Here is a 19,913-nt window from a genome sequence, read left to right as displayed (position 1 = left end):
CGCTTTGGAGATTTGCGAGCAATACGAAGATCAAGATCAGCAGAATTTGAAAACGCCTCTCACTCAACGAATTGGAAAAACGCAACTGGCGATAAATCAAAAAGCATGCAAATTTTGAAAAAAAAAATAGCGAGGGTGACGATAAAAATATTAACAGTTTTCTCTGTGGCAAAATGTTCCTATGACAGCAATAAGCCAACTTCAAACAATATTAATATGCATAAATCACTTTAGTATGTAATGAAATTTGTGGTTTAAGTCTATGAACAGATGTGTCGCAAAACTACTGCGAAATTTCAACGAGCTACAAATTTTCCGCTGCAAAAATGCATAGGAAATGACCCGGAAGAAAAGCAAATCCAGAAACAATACCTAACATACTAGGTTCTATGGTCTTTTACTTTGAAGTTAAGTCACAAACTTCAACTTTAGAAATGGATAAGGATTTTACCTGCCACCATGCGTCTGAGAGCAGCCTTCTCTTTCTGTCCCTCGACATACAACATCTCGAGCTATTGACACCATCAAAACGCAAATTCGGCGTCGGTTTATAATGGTGCTTCAACAAAAACCACTCGATAGAAAGCCATGTTAATGAAGCAAACCTATGCTACATTGTTGCGTCAGAACGGGGGCCTCGCTTTGTAGTCCACATTTCATTGCGTCGTATTCGTTCGCTTCATGTTCAAGTAATGAACCGAAGATCTGAAGGATTATTGGCAGGTGTCTGCTGAGGAACCGGGCTTAATGGCCTATCTACTCACTTCCAAATGAAAGAGATGATAATCAAGAAAATCGTATCGGCAAAACAAATTCTATATTGACAAATATTCTTAAAGACTTCTAAAGTAAGGTCAGAAACAAAAGATGATCTAGGACTTTGTTTGAATCACAGAAATAGTGCAGTAGGCACGCTACACCAAGTGATAAAAGACAGCCTCGTCGCCGAAAACACGTGCGCACTATCTCCTGAAGAAGAGAAAGGGAAAGCAAAATGACAGACATATATCGAATGCTGTAGAAACTTTTCAGGAAATTGAAGCCCGACGAATCAGTGCGGGAATATTTTGTGCTGAGTTCAGAATGATCGATAAGAAATAAGCGATTTCAGTCATGATCGGTTAAAATGCGGGGGATTTACAACACGTCAAGTTTTAGAACTCTCCAACGGCGACATGGTTGTGTCTGGCTGAAGATCCGTCTCTATTTACGGCCTATTGCGCAATCCGCTGAATATTTTTAACCGCTGAATATTTTTAAACAATTCATTTCCTGGTTTAGCGCTTACCCAAATGCATATTCTAATACCTTGAACAAAAAAGGGATAAAATTTAGTACAATTTTCATTCATCTAGAAAAAAACTTAGCAAAAAAATTGAAGAAGCTAATCCCTGGTTATACGGACAGGGCGTTAATTTTCAGGTTATAAAGACTAGAATCCAAATGGATGCAAAGTTTTTCAGGGAATATTCTCATTCTTGCGCGGCTTTTACCACTCGGGATATTTTCGTACGTTCAAGATACTACTTTGTTTGCCCGTGGCCAAACGAGTGCAATCTACCTTTCCTCTAGGCTTATGCACAAAGTACTTCTTGATAAACGGTATTGGCACTACCAGCAAGGAGACGATCATCAACCCAGAGAAAAATATGGCGACGGGCCTCTCATCCTGCAACTTCATTCAAACACTATTTCTGCAGTAGTCGTCTAACAAAAGATCGTTAGCTGAAGAAGATTTGCTCGAATCTTTGAGGTCACGTTTCAGTGCAGATCACGTTTAAGTGCAATTCCTCTTTCGACGCATTTCGCATTATGCTACTAAACCTATCGTCCCTTCGCAGAATATCACAGATACTTCCAATACCTTTGCCTCGCCACTGATATCAAAGACAATGGCGACAAATGGAAAGTAAAGCTAGGTGAATACTGACCTGGTTCCGCTGCGGTAATCTCTTTTTGAACATCAACATCACTGCCAACCGCTTCATCTTCACTTTCGTGTTTTTCTTCCAAATCTTCTTCACTTTCACTGCTACTGCTTTCAATAGCTGACGGCAGTAGAGTATTCTCTGGCAACCCTGCATTGCTAATCTCCTTTCTTTGAGCACTCTTCATTTCCAAATCTTCATCAGCTGAGATGTCTAAGATATTCTTTCGTATACCAATTATAGTCTTTCCTGAAAGGCAAACGCTCGTAAGAGTCCATCAAATTAATTAAAAAAGAAGTAAAAAAATTAGGCAGTAGAATGAGAAGATTTCTAAATGTTTAACAAACATGTTCAAAATAGCACTGAAAACTTTGATCTTTGAGGTAAGGATGAATTAAATGCCACAAAATTAAGAACAGCATGCTGTTCTACGTAATAGTCACCATCATCTACTTTACATTCGATAACACGATTAAATGAGAAGTGTACAGTCCAAAGAATCCTATTTATATAAAAAAATATTGCTTTGCTTTAAATTGCCAATACAGTTCTGTAAGAAAATGAGCCAAATATTTTTTGCATATTAAATTGAAAAATCGCTTCAGTGGCAGAAAGATGGTTCACGTGACAATTCTCGTGTTCATGTAGCCACTGATCCACGTCAGCCCAATTTTGGTGAATAATCTTTTTTCAGAGTTAGCTCGTTCTTTGCTAGTGTGCACCTTCATGTGTTAGGGAGTTTTCTGGTGACCCCGCTTCAAGCGAGGTTCATTAGGGCCACCAAGAACCGCGGAGCATATTACAAATTAAGAGGGCTGTTTGTATGGTTGTTTGCATATTACAGATTGAGGGGGCGTTTAAACTGTTTAAGGTACATTTTAGAAAATACTGGGGGGTGTTAAAGCCTCCTCAGCCAACCCCCCCCCCCCCCCCCACGGTAACATGTTAGAAAAGATAAGAAAAAATGTGTGTTGCAACCCAGCACAGAACTATATGTTTGGATTTGATAAACAAATAGTAAAGTCTACTTCTACAAATAGTTTTCTTGATTTGAAAATCTTATTTTGAAGCAAAGTAAGGTTTTTTCTAAAAGATTCTGTTTTAACTACTTTTTGCTAAAAATGCTGTTTGTTTGTTTGTATATTTGTTTGTTTGTTTGTTTGTTTTTGTTTTTGTTTTTAAAGTTTGGTCACTATAAACCAAACTTACATATTGACTAACATTGTAGCCATAAAATTAGAGATATGACATACAGTATGACTGATTTTAGAAACAAAGGTTAACAAAAATTTCACAAACACAAGGCCACGTATTAACCTTTTGGGGCAGCTTTCAATGTCTGTACAGCTGTGTCTAAGGACGCATTCTCGAGATTGACTCCATTGACGGACGTGAGCTGGTCACCAGGCTCCAAAGTGCCATTTATCGCTGCAGAACTTCCGGGCACTAAGCTCCGAATTATGATAACAGTTCGGCTGGCGTCGTTTTGCAGCTGTCAGCAAGATTAAATCAGTTAATGTCAATACAAAGTTTCCGCATAGTTTGATGTTATGAATTTGCAATCTGCAAATGGCAGCTATCTAATACTGTGAGGATAAGATGGCATCAAAAGAGCTCTTAGCAACCTCAAGGCAAGTGAAGTCGTAAGGAGGAAACCGGGAGATTATTTTGCAGTCGAGCATATTACTGCAGCTGGAAATTACTTAGATGCCGATGATATTAATTTGCGCATGCGCATGGCGAAGGCTCAAATAGCAAACAAATTTGTTTAATTCTTCTGTAGTAAACGAAAAAAAATTGAATTGAATTGAATAAAGAGCGCTCGATTGAATTAGCTCAAGCGGAATAAAACTGTTTACAAGAAACTGAAATGGTCAAAAAGCCCTATTTTTACTTAATTTCAGATTGTATACTTCTATTTTGAAACAAACACTTTTAAAAGAAATATAGCAACATCTTAAAAAATCAAACTTTAAACATGAAAACAGCATTAATTAACGAATGTTTGAGCCGCTTTAGCTATCGAGGAGGGGAGGGGGGAGGGGGGTGGAGCATAATGGGGTAGGTTTCTGAAGAACGCAAAAACAGCTCGATTTATCGGGTATTCAAGAAATCTGGATATACTGTACCTGGTCATCTAAAATACTGAATCCCAGCCCTTTGTCGCCTTTCTCTAATTCCACATACTTCACATCGTCTTCACTACGTGCAACAGGGGCAAAATGACTTTCATCATGATCCGGTGGTGTAAACTCTTCGACCTCTGTCAAATAAATATATGACTGATCTTCAAATAGTGAGATTGATATTGAGTGATATTGAGAACAACTTTGAGTAGGTAATATTTACGAAAAGCAGCTTAGTACTGTCCTGTTACACATAACAAAGCATATATTACATGTTATACAGCTATCTCTTAATGGAATTGATCACAGTGCAGCAGCTATGTTAACAATTGTCTTTATGATTTTGCATAATTTTTTTTAAATTTTCTAGTTGCAGAGGTGAAATGATCGCACTGTAATTTTAAATTAAAAAATTGCGCCCAGACAACGAACATCCCCATATAAGATTACCGAGGCCTCGGTTTGTCGATGACGTTTTTCTGCAAAGATTATGATAAAATATACAACGCTTTTGCTACTTTTTCTATTGGAATAAAGAGCAGTCTATGACTTCAGTGTAAACCAGGGCCCTATGGAAAGACCAACAATATTAATGCGCATCTTTGTTTACCGTTGTAGCTTAATTGTTTATTTGTTATGTTCTATTTAGCAGGAGGTACTTTACCATCATCCAGCCCATTGTCTTGTAACTCTCTTGCGAAGACCAGTCTGACATGCTCCCCTAGGCCTTGTATCAACGTGACAACTTCAGAATGAGGAAAGTGCAGCACATTTTTTCCATTAATCTAAATTTGTCAAAAAAGACATTATCAATACTTAACATTTATGGGCCAGCATTGCACAGGTTGGAAACTTTGACATTATCAAAACAAAATATATCTATATTCCAGAGCCAACAAGTAGCTGTAAGTTGCATTGATTTAAAATGGAAAGCAAGAATAACAAGAATCGATATTTTTGTATATGTTAACCATGTAAGCAAAGCGTATTTTATGCAGCAAATACTTACGACATAATAAAATACTGGATAGCAAAACCGAAGCCTGTTCTTTACTTAAAGCAACTTATACAGTAGACTCCACTTAAAGTCATAGCAAATGTTGACTGCAAGCGGAGTGTGACTGTTTCATAGAGCTTAATTGAACACTTTTTGATCTTTTGGATTAAATATTATGTAACTCTAACCAACAGTGCTACTTTGAGTGCAGTGACTATAAGCGGTGTAAATTATTTAAGTAAAATGACGTTTCTAACGCGTGTGAACCTCAACATTCAACAATCCAAGAATGGCAAATTATCATTCATCGTATTCAAAGGATCCCAGCTGATTGGGAAAATTTGTGCTTTGCTTCACTGAACACAAGGTGTTTACTGAAGTCAAAACTACTGGCGGCAAAGTTTGCGTTCTTGAATTTCTGCTTGAAAGGTCGTGCTGCATGTATAGAAAACCATTATTGTTAAAGTATTTTTAAAGAAACACAAACCTCTAGAAGGTAGTCGCCGCCTTTCATTAGCCCTACTTTACCAACTGGTCCATCATCGTACACGGAATGAATCTTGTGCCAGTAAACATTGTCTGCACAAAAATTGAGCCAAAAATTGAAGTATATGAAAGTCCCGAAAGATTGATGTTGTAAATAATGGTCTAAAAGCTACTTTGTCGTTTAAGCTACTAGGCCGTCCCAAGTGAAATGAAACTCAAAAGCAAACTAAAATGCATATTAACCTTATGCGATATTCGAATTCCGTTTCAAGAAGAAACAACACTAACCAGGATAGTTACCTCATTAGACTGAATCTGGGGCATGCCTATTTAGAAAAGCTTAAAATTTTAACATCTCGTACTATAAAACTCCAAATAGGTATCCGGGGACAAAGAGTGAGGGGTTTTAAAGGATTCAGCATTTCAACTGCAAGGAGGGGACTTATTTCGGGATCAAAAGTACATTGTCGAAGTCAAATTAAAACCATAATAAAATATGATAATTTTTCCCTCCAAAATGAATGGATTTTTTGGATTTCAAACAACCGCCAAATATGTTCCCATGCGGTCAAAGAGAGCCGCCAAAACATTCAAATGATATTCGATCTGAAACAAAAGTCAACCAAAAATATATCAATGTACACAGCTTATCCTGATAGCAATCGATCCCAAAACCACGAAGATAGGAGCTTACTGTTCACATTATAACAAAAACTACTCTTCTAAAAACATCAATAACATTTTTATGGTACCTCGCATCGTTTATCAGGAAATTTTATTTGGAGATGAATCAATCAATCACCGATCACTAATCAATCATAAATCGATGTTGAATCAATATTGTATCAATCATGATGCACACTGGGATCGTCATATACTTTACTTTTATTTTCTTCACTTTCTTTTGAGTTGGTAAACTACTTAAAGCTTAAAGCTAATTAAAACCAACTAAATATATTGTATAGGGGATCGTCATATACTTTCTTAAATGCTCTGCGAATGATGCACTGTGTATCTACCTTGACAGCAAAGGCATAGAGCAAACGACACACATGAGGCTTGGCACCATAGGCCAGCCTTTGATGAAATTCTTTACTGCAAAGTTAAGTTACAAAAATTTTAGACTAACCATGCGAGGCAGTGCTTCCTTGAAGACTTATACCAAGTCCACCAGCTGGATGGAATTTTGAAAACTGCGAAACCTAAAAACAGATGATATAGACATATACAATGCTTACAGAGCAATGACTGAAAATTTTATTCAGAGATTTCAACGTCTTTGTTTTTTACTAACGTAGGAGCCTTAAGTTAAAATTGAAGTTAAGAGCAACTACATGGCTCCACAACTGATTATTGTTTCTTTTAAAGTAAATATTTCGAAAGTATCAAACAATAGATAGAAAATAGAAGACACATGAACTGAATTTAGCAGAATAACATCATACCGGAATAAAAAGTTTAACAAGAAAAATCATTGAAACCGAGTCATAATCGATAACTGAAACTTTCAAAGCCGATTGTTATTGAGTTGCAAAGTAATGACGTCACATAAAGGTATTTTTAAAATGTTGGATTTTGGACATATAGCCTGAGAGAACACAAACAAATACTTTTAAATGTGCTAAAACAGCTAGATATGTCACAAATTGCCTGAGATATGACCACGTGAGTACAGGGCCCAGGTTCTAAAGCTTGTGAACCAAGCGAAAATAACAATAAGTCGTTGGCAAACTTCGAACCTTTCATCAGCGATATCTCAGGAGATCAGTACCAGATTCAACTGGTTTTGCAGATTTAGAGGCATTTTACTGTGTACTTTCTGCTGATAAAGTCGAATCAAAAACAATTTAAAAAAATAGATTTTCATAACATCATCAGATAATTCACTAGAAATGTAGTTTCATCATGTACAATAATGATGTCCGGCGACTAGAAAATGACTGTGACGTAATACCCAGTGAATACTGACGAGCTGAAGGCAGAATAAAGACCCAATAAACACGCTGCCTAACACATTACAGCTGTTCCTTTAGATGATGCAATACTACATACGTAAATATCAACTCCATCTCCAAGTAACTCTTGATATTTATCTTTCAATTCTTCCTCTGTCTCTTTGGACAACGCTCCATCTGCAAGATACGATTATACCAAGACATCAAAAACGAAGACAGAAAATTGAAACAAGGCCTTTCACGGATGCCACAGAAAGATGGCTATGGCACCCTATTTTGGCACAATTTCCCTTTTCGGAGGGGGCAAATCCATATTTGTGCCAAAAACGCGAGGTTTCATATTGTCGGTTATTCGACGTGTCGCAAAAAAATAGTCAAAATAGTCCGACTTTCATTGCGATTTCAAATAAGGTCATATTTTTGGTAGACCACACAACGCAAAATCTTTAAAAATTTGCACCAAAGAATACCGTTGATGTTAACAGGGCTAGCTATAAGTCATTTTGCCGGGCCTGAGAACATCTTGTTCACTGTTTAATGCTTGATTAACAGCAAATAACCGTTAAAAGCAGGACGGCTAACAAACTTATAGAAAAAGGAATTAAAAATCCCTCAACATAAGACAAGATTGTGATGAATAAACTGCGACTTCCATCGCAGCTGATCTAGGCCTGGATGTGATGAAGCAGACGTCATATGAGATTTTTTTGCAGGTTGTGGCTTTTTTGTCGAAAAACAGATGATTTCTATGAGGGTTGATTCCTATACTTTCACTTTAGTTAAGCTATGAGGATTGATTCTTTTTTTCCGTGCGAGTGGGACATTACACGAGGTTTTTTACCTAAATTATCCATCTATTGGAACTTTTGGTAGTTACAATTGGTGGTAACATATCCAAAATGGTAATTTTCAGGGCAATACTCGTAGTTTACTTGCAAAAAATAAATTTTACAGGCACTTTGCCTGAATTTGTTGTTCGGGGGTTCTCTTTTTCTGGTCATGGTTTGGATCTGTATTGATACGTAAGGGCAAACCCGCTGCTTACGTACGGCAAACATTGGTGTTTCGGTTGCAGAAAGGTATGATAAAATACGTGCATAAAATCTGTATGGACATATTGTTTTTGTTGGCTACCAGCTTTGCAGACTATTTTTGGAAAATTTATGCACGAAAAAGGATCGGCAAAAACTAATGTACTGTTGTTGCTGTATTGCGAATGGAGGGTGGCATAAATTTATGAAAACTAGGTCAAAAATGAAATAACAGCTACAGAGATATCAGCGCCAGGCTGCATAGAATTGTTGAATTGTTGAGATACAACTTACGGAAAGTTTCGTCCTGTGAAGACACCAAGCCTGAAAAGTCGTCATCGTGGGCCACATGCGAAAGCTCTTGGTCTTTCACACGAGCAATGATGAGTGACACGATCGATCCAGTATTCTTTAGAACTTCCACAGCTTCGAGATTGTTCATGCCAGCAAGTGACTTGCCATCAACCTAGAACACACACCTGTTAGTGCATGATAATTTATGCATCACTCAAAACTTTACCAAGGGATAAAGGAAATGACATTACTTTTTCGCTCGATATAAATTTGAAAATTAACAGTCAAAGTAATACATTAAGTTAGGAGATTCATCTTTGTCTCATCGTGCTCTTTGCAACCCACGACATCAGAATGAATTGAACGGCGCCAAATACTGTGTTCGTGACAATGAATTCAAGGCTAATAAATACACTTTAGTAAAAGATCACATTCAGCAGAAATCCAAAAACGTAACGTAAAATTGGCTAAGAGTGAGCGAAACACAAACCTCAATAATCTGATCCTTGACTTGCAGCCTTCCGTCCTGCGCAGCGGCACTTCCTTCAGAAATATTTTGGATGAATATCCCCGAAGATTCATCTACAAAAAAATTATTATAAAGATTTCTCATTATATTTTGGAGCTCCATTCCAGATCTATTGCAAACTATTTGAAGTAGCAACAGTGCTTAGCAGAAAATGCTTGATTGAGCCAAATTCAAAGACCAAAACATCAGTCATTAACGCATAGAAAGCTTAAAGAGAAAGCAAAGACTACTGGTATTATAAATAACAAAGCTATTACATTACTCTGGCTTGCTGATATTTTGAAAACAACGGACCAAAATTTATTTCTGTACTTGAAGAACCTTTGAAGCGAAAGACATGATAACAGGAAAAATATCAAGAATTAATAAACGAGTCGGTAGATTGGTTTGGAGTTTACAATTAGAAAGAGATTTTTCAAAAAGAAAAATATTAAAAAGATAAAAAACAAAGTATTTCATGCAGATTTTCAAGAAGTTAATCTCATTTCTTGTTTTACATTGACCAGAGCTCCTCTTTTGATCAATATAGAAGTAACGATATAAAAGTTTTGCATAAAGTTAGTTAAACATTTGCAAAATAACGCTTTTCTTTTGCTTATCACAATCACAGTCTTTTCTATCTTAAACAATTTCTTATTATCGTGAAATCATAAGGTCGTTCATCGTATTTGAAGTGAACAACAAATGAACCTACAAAACACTCAAACTGCAGGATCTACTAGGCACAGGTCTGTTCGAATGTCGTCTTATTGTTGACATTGGCAAAAAAGGCTGAAAGTATTTTTAAATTGTAGATACCTGAAGTCTTGTCTCCCACGTAACCAGCTATAGTAATTCCAAGGCCCCTTTCGTTCTTTTGCAACTTGACTTCAAATGTCTCAACTTCATAACTCTCCTTAAAAGGAAAATTACAACTTTATAACAGATACTAAGGTACATTTAAACACCAAACAATATCTGATTCGTTGATGATAGCATTTGTAATATAAGCAAAAAGAGCCAACATCATTTGAACAAATTTATGTTCCAGAAAACTACATAAAATATCGCTATAGAATGGGATACAAATTCTGAAATATGCCTGCCAAAATCATGTAATGGAACATGCGATGATTCGGTTTATCAAATCTTGAGTACTAAAAATCGACATTCCTTCTTTGCGAACTGAAAATTGCCTACTGACGTGTACCCTTTAGTCTTTAGATTGTACAGAGGGAAGGCAGATACGGAGGGCTTAATTCTAAAATTAACATTATCGTGATGTCTTTTTAAGCCTTATGTAAAACTGAATTATGCTAATTAAGAAACAAATCAAAATCTATAAGCATGATCGTAATTTGAATTCGCAAAAATTTTCAGTGAATCGCCAATTCTTCATTCAAGTTTAAGAATTGATGTTCAAAGACCTCATACCCTGTACTTAACCTTTTTCAAGGCACAGATGTGTCCCTTGTCTTGATTTTAAGAAGAAACTTAACATGAAAAGTTGCAAGATTTCAAGACTTAACATGAAAAATTGCATCTACTGAGAATTTTTCAAAATCAATATTCTATTTAAAATATCATTATGCGCTAAGAAATTTAAAAAATTCCCCTAAAAAGATGGCAATAGCTTTATACGATCAGAAACAAACTGGCACACTTGCCAAGACGATTAAAAAATTCATATGATTCGAAAATCTTAAATAACTGCATGATGGCAAACTCACGTTGTCTGGTCTCACTGGTATCTCAGGCGGTTCTTCGTCAACCAATCTTGAAATGACTAACTTCACTTTATTTCCTGCTTTTCTGAGAATATTTGCAACCTCGTCACTTCCCTTACCGCCCAAGTTAACTTCATTTATCTGCAAAATGCTGTCCCCGCTTTGCAATCGCCCATCCTTCAAACGACAAAAAATCAAGAGTTAGTGACAGATATGGCAAGTAACACACTTTCTTAAATTCTTATTGTTATGGATGCCTCGTACATATAAAGAGATGGGCTGCATAAAGGAGCAGACATTTTGCCATCTGGAAGGGTGCTGTTCGTAAGGTAAACATTTGATAATAATAATATAATAATAATAAGACGAAGATTTATACAGGATATACACCTCAACGAGTTAAAACTGCTGTGTGTCCTGTTTCCTATGCCTTAATGCTAATACCCTAATTATATACAGTTAAAAATGAATCTAATAAATTACCTGACAAAAAAAGAAGTTCAATTATAGGTAAGGTCGAGCAGAGAAAATACAATCTCTAAAATTACATATGCATGCATGAAGACACGGAGCCAATGTATAAACAATTCCTCTCGGAACATCTAGATAAAAATACCAGAGAAGAACCGCAAGCTGTAATGTGTACCTTTTTGATCGTATTTTACCAAATCGATGTCAATTTAAGTCCTTAGCAAAGCATAACATAAACTTAAAATAAAGTAGTACACTGTATCATTCTTCAATCAGCAGTCTTCTTGAGTTACAGTTAAAGAAGATTTCATGCTTATGCTCGTATAGTTGTATTTCTAACTTAAATTGTACCGACAGGAACATCTCTCACACTATCAGCTAATAAAAGAATTCCTGCTGAGGGATGATATCAATGGAAGGGGGATGAAGGAGAAGGAGAATATAGCAATATAGAAAGAATAGAGTAGCCATAAAAATTTGAAAGCAACTGCAACTTCACAAAAGAATGACCAAACTTGAACTCACTCTGTCCGCAACTCCACCAGGCAATATTGTCTTGACTATAACACCAGTGTTTTTACCACCGACTATCCCAAATCCGAGGCCAGATCCACTATTGTGTAACTCTATTGTCTCGATCTGACGCCAGTGGATTCCATCTCCAGTCTGTGGAATAACAATTTAAGCAAGTAATAGGACATCGCTTTTATGCAGCAGCTGGAATTGTTTTAAGGGGGTAACGTCTTCTTGGATACGTTAGAAAGCTTCCTTTATCTAGACGGCCAATCTAAAAGGTTATATACTTGTAGGCTTGAAAAATGAGTCAACGGTAAAAGATTATAAGCTGTTTCTGACGTAAGGCAATCTTCTATAGCGTCCAAGAAATACTTTAGAATCATCTTAAGGCAATAATGGAACCAGTTTTCCATGTAGAGGCCATTAATCACTACCCTTCTGCATTAGATAGAAAGGGAGGGGAGGGTTAATTTCATTTAAGGCAAATTTGTTCACCCATTTCATTTTATAATGAACCCTCCCCCTTTTATGATTCGGTATGCAGGGTACCAAAAAGGTTTTTAAAGTGTTTGTGCACTCAACCATTTGCTCAATACAAGGTCCCTATCCCCTTTATTAAACTTTTTGTTGATCTTTAGAAATAGCGCAAGGCCCCTTCTAACTACAGATCAACTCTAATTTGACAACAGAAATTATGATTGTAATCAAAATATAAAGCTAATGACAGTAAATTTTTTCGACTCTTATTATGAAAGTAAATTGTTGACGAACAAACATAAAATATCAAAATAAACGTTTCATCTACAATCACGAAACAAAAGCACCACAGATAAAAAATATAGGCAATTGTGCGAGAGCGAAGTTGATTTCCTTAAACGATACTATTTCGTAGTTTCAATAAAACAAGCAATTGCCACAGTGGTGCGGCTGCTAACGAGTAAAATTTCTAAACCAAAAAAATTTTCTGAGTTAATCAAAGCGATCTCCATGTTATACGTCAAGAAGATGACATTTGAAAATCCACTGCTTCTTTCTAAAAAATCCTTGTTCGAGTGGCTCAAACAACCCTATCTACGGGCTGTAAATTGCGATTAAACCACAGCACAATACCTTGTTACTAAATTATTCCCCTGGTATCACATGAATAAAAAAAGGATCAAACCAAAGAGGATTGAGCTTTTCAGTCACACAATGTTTTCTACATGCTTTAAGCCTAGAGATCAAAATATTTCTATATAAGAGGTTTTGTCAGTAACCTCAGAAAGCTAAAAATGTTGAAATAAAGGCCGCATCCAAAGATACAATCAATAATTAATCAATACAGATTTAGATTTCTCTATATTACGAAAAATTATTAGTAAGATTTCAAAAGTTGCCAGAAATGAAATTCCACTTAGCATTTTTAAAAACCAGTATCAGATTCTATAAAATTTTAAGTCTTTAATTCAATATTAATTCGATTGCATTGACAACTGAAAAAACTTACAGGCATAGAGGCCATTGAACTGGAGCTTGCACCAGAATTTGATCGAGAAATAAAAGAAGAGCTTGCGACGGAAGGCTGTCTGGAGACATCAGAGGGGGCACGATGGATGCCACCCCTAGCAACAATAAGTTCAACATGACCTCTAGTTCGTTGAAGGATTGATATAGCATCTTGATGTGACAGGCCAGTGTCGATTCTTTGTCCATTGATGGCCAAAATCTGATCACCCTCGTGCAAATTTCCTTCTCTGTCATAAAAAAATTTATTAACAGTTTTCCAGAAATGTTGAATTAGACAGAAGGAGACGCATCATTAAGATTCTATAGAAGTGAAAGTCTATCGAAATCTGATATTAAACTTGGAGATTACTAAGAACAAAAAAAACAATCATTCGTTTAAGCATTTTTAGCAAAAAACTATTCGCAACATATTAAAGATTTTAAAATGCTGACAATTAAATTAACCATGTGACATCTATTTTGAGTTTGATTGCCAAAAGCATGAGTGTGCTGCTACGGCGAAAGACGGGGCCTGCCATTCTTGCTAGTGCCAAAGTTCACTAACTCTATGTCTTGCTGATTAAAATGCCAAAGGTAGCTAACGATCAACATGGCAAACAAATGTTTGATTTTTAGAATGAAATAATTTGCAAAAGATTCATATTTTCCAAGGTCAATTTACGAACAAAAGTGTCATCCTGAATCGGATACGGGAAAGAAATTACTTCTTTAAAAAGGATGCAGAAACCGAAGCTGAATTGGGATGAAATCGAACTCCTGACATAGAACAGCGTGCATACACAGAGAACAAGATATCACAGTTATTAGATTCACAGTATTTAGAAAGAAGCTGCTGTGAGAATAGCATTGATTATTACTGCCCCCCCCCCCTTTCGTCTTATATTACCAGATCATTTCTTCAGTACCTATAGAAAATAAACTTCCTTATTCATGTTTGCCCTCATCTAGCTGCAAAAATTGTCACCTGGAACCAATCATGAGTGCATGGGAGATTTCGATTCTCAAGAACACAGTTCGCCTCGCACAATTAACTTTGCAAATTTTAAGTCACTGTTTTGGTAAATAACAAAAAGGTTATGGAAAGACCCGGCAAATCTTATGAAAAAATAGCTACCAAAAACTGGGGCTTTTGAGGAGAAAAAAAGCAAGTGCTTGTCGAAGTGAGAACTTTTGGCATTCTAGGCACTCGACTGAGCATCTAGGAAAAATTCATGGCTCAATTCAATAGCTTACTAGTTTAGTTAATAGTTTGTTGAAAAATACAGGCTCTGAATTCAAAGTGTAACAAGCAAATTCAGTTAAAACATTGTGATTTGTGCTAATTTAATTGTCATCATTTTGACAGTATGAACAGAACTGAATAAAACTGAATTTCACAAAAGATGAAAACGTAGGTGTGAATTGGATCTAAAATCATGCACAAAAAACAACTGCCTTATGTACACCTACCAATTCAATGCTTTGTAATTGAGTTTGCGACTCATTTTACAGAATTTTAAAAAATATGTATTGCAAAATATCATCAATAACAAATTTGATTTTGCATTTAGTTGTAGACAGCATAAAGACATTAGTTGTTTAATTGATTGTGCATGAAGAACTTTCTAGGCACATGTGGAGGCTTTTGGTTGAGCTTGAGCACCTCTCCTCGCAAGGAGCATAACCAAAATCAGCCAGCTTCTACATAATTTGAAATTATCTATTGCTGAACTGTTTTGAAATTGTAATGTGATCCTTGTGTGTCTAAAGAATTGCAGACAATGTAACATACTAGAGGAAGAAGAAATGAATGGCTCATAGCAGATTTTTAATATAGATCACCTTGGATTTCAGAACACTGAAAAATTCTTACTATTGGTTCCATAAAATTAAGGAGTTAAATCATGTTTCGTTTTTAATACTTTGAGCATTTGCAAATAAATTGGGAAAAGTGAGCAAAAATCCGCAATGTGATGTTCTTATATGCTAGATGCAAAACTGATCGAAACAGTAAAATATAAAAATATGTAGATATATTCATGTGAAGTTGGAATAAGATTAAACAGATCAAATGTCAAAACTGAAGGTCATTATTCTAATAGCCAGAGGCTTAATCCACCTGATGCATAAATAACTCCCTAAAATTGCAACAAATGTTTACAACCACAAACTTTTCCAGAAAGGAAATCAGGCTGCCTCTCATTAGCCAGATGATCAAAAATTAGCTTCTTCAACCTATCCTATTTAAAAAGGCATAAGGTTATCTGTTACCATTCCAAATTAGCAGACCTGCCTTTTTTATATTTCCCAATAGCTACAAATCCATGCATCCATTCTTTTTACATGAAACACTGAAAATGACCAAAAATGTACTACTCATTTTCCCACAACTAAATCACACAATTTTCTCATTGCTCATAGAGTAACAGTTTTGCTTTTCTGCTAAATGCACCTAGCCTTGACCAGTTAATTTCGGCTAGGAAATTGTGAACAAACTTTTAAAACTGTTTCAAATTATAAAAGACAAATGTGTTGCAAAAAATCGAAATGTGGCTTAATTTGTTCACTTTTAGACCAAATATTCAAGTTTAAATGCTGTAACTGCTTGGATATTAAAACCATGAACCATTGCAGCTTTCAGGTTCTGCATTATCCAAAAATAGATTAGCACCAATTCTTTCAAAAAAAATAACCTACAAATACCTGTCTGCAACTCCACCAGGCTGTATTCCTTGCACGTAAATACCCAGCTCCCCTCTGTTCTCACTTTTCAAGCCAACAACACTGAACCCTAGGCCACCCTGTTCAGGTTTCACCAGTTCTAGAGTGTCAATCTCTCTTCCTTCTGCAGAAGTTTCCAGCCCTCTTAAAAACTCAATATCATCAGCATATTTCGATTTCATCAGGCCAGGGTCCATCTGAGCAAAAATCTCATTCCTGTCTTCAAATGACTTTTCATCAGAACTTGCTTGTCCTTCCACAAAATCTCTATCAAAACTAACCTAAGATGAAGAGAGAATGCACAGCTCTTCCAAAACAATCTTATACAATATCTTATTTTGCAAGTAAGCCAGAAACTTCCAAAGCTTTTTTAACTCTGCAGCAGACTCTATCGTGGGTCCTTATATCAACTTCCTTACTTTCATATATAACTTTTTTGTAGACAGAGTAGAAATTTCTTTAAATAATTTGCATAAAATACAGTCACATTCAACAAAAATATACTAGATAGATTTATTCTTTTAAGTTGAACTGCCTTGAAACAATTCCGCTTAATACAATATCAAAAAGGAACTAGCTAGAAATTTTGTCAATGACATCTAGATTGCTTACCACCTAGCAATGGATTACATTGATTACATACCTGTGAGAGAGAAGTGCTCATATTCATTCCTGGTTGAAAAACCAGCTCTCCAGTAGGTGAGAAGTCAAAGTCATTGTCACTGACACCTGGTGTCAACTTCACTTTTTCTTTTAACTCTTTAAGGGAGTCTTTGATTGTTATAATTTGTCTAAACAAGGGACTGTCCAGCATCTGAACAACAGCAGCAATCTCATTTTCTTGTTCATAATCTCCTTGTAGCTTCAACTTTTCACGGAAAATTTCCAATATTTGCACTACTTTGTTGGTTTCTAAAAATATGCATAACATCATATTTTAAAGGACTTAAAAGGAAAAGATATATATACCAAATTTGTTTCTTTAAAAGCTATATACATTAACTACCGACAATTTTGTTGGGATTTATTTTCGGTGAAGCAGGGCAACCAGAAATTAATCCCATCAAATTCTTTTTAAACAAAATTTTTTCTTACCAAAATTTTCAAACGCTAGAAAAATCTTTTCCACAGAAGGACTTTCAAAATAACAAAAATATTTTTCCTTGATATTTGTTTAATATTACTATACATCCAGGACATATCAATTTTCAGTTTCTGTCATTAACAAATAAGATATCCAGCATATCTCCACTTTCTTTTTTTATTCTCTCTCTATCAAGAAATTTGAGTTCTCATTGGGCTGAACTGATGCTTCCTTTGGCACTTCATAATTTTTTTCAATCATTTTTTTTAATATTCCAATGCTTTCAATGTAGATGCCTTAATGTTTAACTCACAATCGATCAGAATTTTTAATCCCCTCGTTGTGATTGGCAATTGCAAATATGGCAAACAGTATAAGCTTTCAATAAATTTTTACTCCATGGGTTAGAAAATTAAATAAAAGTGAAAACATCCTCTAAATAAAGGTTGAAGTTGCCTACACTCAGAGTTTCATTTATTCTGCTGGCATCAAAATGTTCAATTTTTGTAACTTTCATGATTGCATTCCAGAAAATTTTATGATGAGGATAAAAATAACTCGCAGAAAGTATTTCATTTCTTTACTCGCCAAAATATTTTCTTTCCACCGAAAATTAAGCTTTCACCAGAATATACACCAAAATTTCAAAAATATGACCCAAATTTTTTCCACAGAAAATTAATCCACTGAAAAATTAATCCAACAACATTTTTGGCACCAAATTTTTTTTGTATTTAATATAAATCGCAATTCGGAATTTGTAGCATATGACATACTGTATGAGTTTGATGATACTTGTATCCACTCAAAATACTTTTAAGTGTTCATTCAGTAAACTGGAACAAATAGAATGGTTTTTTGTTGCAGAAAGAGTTTTTTGGGTACTAAAGGTTGTTTAAAAGTTTAGACATTAGACAGAGAAGTTCGTGCAGTTTGAAAATCATGTGAAAATATGGTTTATTTTAAGTCTGCAAAACCTTTTTCATTTGTTTTCATTGTCTTCCATGTTGTTTTATAAGAACCTTTATATTTATCTAGCACACATTTTTATCTGAGCTAACAAAACAAACTTCCATGCATGTTTAGAAAAGCTCTGAAACTGATGACATAGTAAGAAAAGGAATAAGTAATTGTCTAATGCAACTTATCACAGTTAGTATATTGGCCAGGGCCGTAGAACATGGAGGGATAGGGGGAGGGGAGATGAGAACCCCCCCCCTAATAAAATCTGGGAAACGATTTAGTTTGAGAAATTATCATCATTTCCTTTTAAAAAAATGGAATCCATGTTAGCTGGGTTTTAACTAAACTAAGTTTGTCTGTTTATTGCAATAAACTACAGCCAACATGTCATAGTGTCAAACTTTATGTAAAACCAGTCACAAAAATGTTCAAAATAAAAAGTTCCTAAGAGATTTTGTCTTTAGCTGTATAAGTTCTTCAACATTTTCAGCCCCCTACATGTAGATATATTATAAATATTCTTCTTATGAATACAAATTTTGTTCCATGCAATCATAAAGATTTCTTTATAAGTATTAAGGAATATCTGTAAATACCTTTTATAAGCTGAAAAAATCTTAGTAAATCCAAAAGTCTCTATTTCTGTTTTTCAAGTTCTTTCCTTCAACTGTGTCCATAACACCTACAATAAGTTGCTTGGTTGGGCCATGAACCACTGCATACTTTATATTCCTTCGCTTTACAGACCCCCCCCCCCCCAAATTGACATGATCTGTATTTGTATCTGTTTCTACCTAGCATCCAGAGGTATTTTTTTCGGCACTGAGAAGCTATGCTTATCAAGCAGTGTCCTGTCCCTTCCTTTTGATGTGACCACACCTTGTTCTTCCTACGCCTGGAATTACAAGAGCTGGCTACTCACCTCACTCTAGGTGAAATTTTGGTCATGCCAGGGACATGACACATTTACAGCCCTGATATTGGCAACAAATGAGGGAAAAATATTTTTTCATAAGGGATGGTTCAAGAAAAAATATTGACATTTAGCCATTAAGGGGGAGATGTTTCAGGAAGTAAGTGATCAAATACTCTTAAATGAAAACAAGTGAATTTTACGAGGACCCCTAAAAAATTAAAGATTCAGTAGCTCCATAAAACCTTATTTGGATGGACTTTCAAGAGGATCACAAGAAGGATGTATTTTTGTATTTCTCAATTCTGACTTACAATATTAGAATTTTTTAAGCAAGCCTCCTTGCAAATATATCACTCTAACATTACTACGTCATTATATTTTGGTGAAACTCACGGGACGGAAACTGTTCCAGGGTGAATTATATATATCTTATGGCTATGTAATATGAGTTGCATTCCCATCAATTAAGAAGTAATAAGCCTTGAGAAGTGATAAGCAATAGATTCATGAATCATAAGGTTGCACTAAACAGGAGACCCCCTTTCCAGTTATTAAACCTTTTTGATTTTAAAAAGGTTCTGATCGGTGTATTTGAAACTTAAGGAAGTCTGCTTCAACCAAAACACCCTTGACAATTTCTTACGACAAGGTTCATCTTCTAACCATAAATCTATGATTTTACCAATGAAAATTGAATTTCAAAAT

The 19,913-nt window shown here is 35.4% G+C and overlaps 1 protein-coding gene across 1 annotated transcript in view; it reads right to left on the bottom strand.

Annotated features, from left to right (window-relative positions):
* The window catches only part of LOC135695210 (multiple PDZ domain protein), a 45,552-nt gene that overhangs the window by 25,313 nt on the left and 326 nt on the right, over nt 1-19,913 (bottom strand). Inside the window, exons 2-16 of the mRNA XM_065214207.2 lie at nt 16,889-17,157; nt 16,228-16,526; nt 13,526-13,772; nt 12,049-12,189; nt 11,056-11,229; nt 10,145-10,241; nt 9,308-9,399; nt 8,818-8,989; nt 7,590-7,669; nt 6,667-6,739; nt 5,539-5,630; nt 4,719-4,839; nt 4,058-4,191; nt 3,246-3,420; nt 1,932-2,177 (exon numbers count right to left, since the gene is read on the bottom strand). Of these exons, the coding sequence (XP_065070279.2) occupies nt 1,932-2,177; nt 3,246-3,420; nt 4,058-4,191; nt 4,719-4,839; nt 5,539-5,630; nt 6,667-6,739; nt 7,590-7,669; nt 8,818-8,989; nt 9,308-9,399; nt 10,145-10,241; nt 11,056-11,229; nt 12,049-12,189; nt 13,526-13,772; nt 16,228-16,526; nt 16,889-17,157 (2,412 nt within the window). The remainder of the gene's footprint in view (nt 1-1,931; nt 2,178-3,245; nt 3,421-4,057; nt 4,192-4,718; nt 4,840-5,538; nt 5,631-6,666; nt 6,740-7,589; nt 7,670-8,817; nt 8,990-9,307; nt 9,400-10,144; nt 10,242-11,055; nt 11,230-12,048; nt 12,190-13,525; nt 13,773-16,227; nt 16,527-16,888; nt 17,158-19,913) is intronic.

This window comes from Rhopilema esculentum, chromosome 8 (genome assembly GCF_057945365.1).
Source record: "Rhopilema esculentum isolate cy_ngs chromosome 8, ASM5794536v1, whole genome shotgun sequence".
NCBI lineage: Eukaryota > Metazoa > Cnidaria > Scyphozoa > Rhizostomeae > Rhizostomatidae > Rhopilema > Rhopilema esculentum.
Note: the sequence above shows the minus strand (reverse complement) of the source record. Positions and strands in the feature narration are given on the sequence as shown.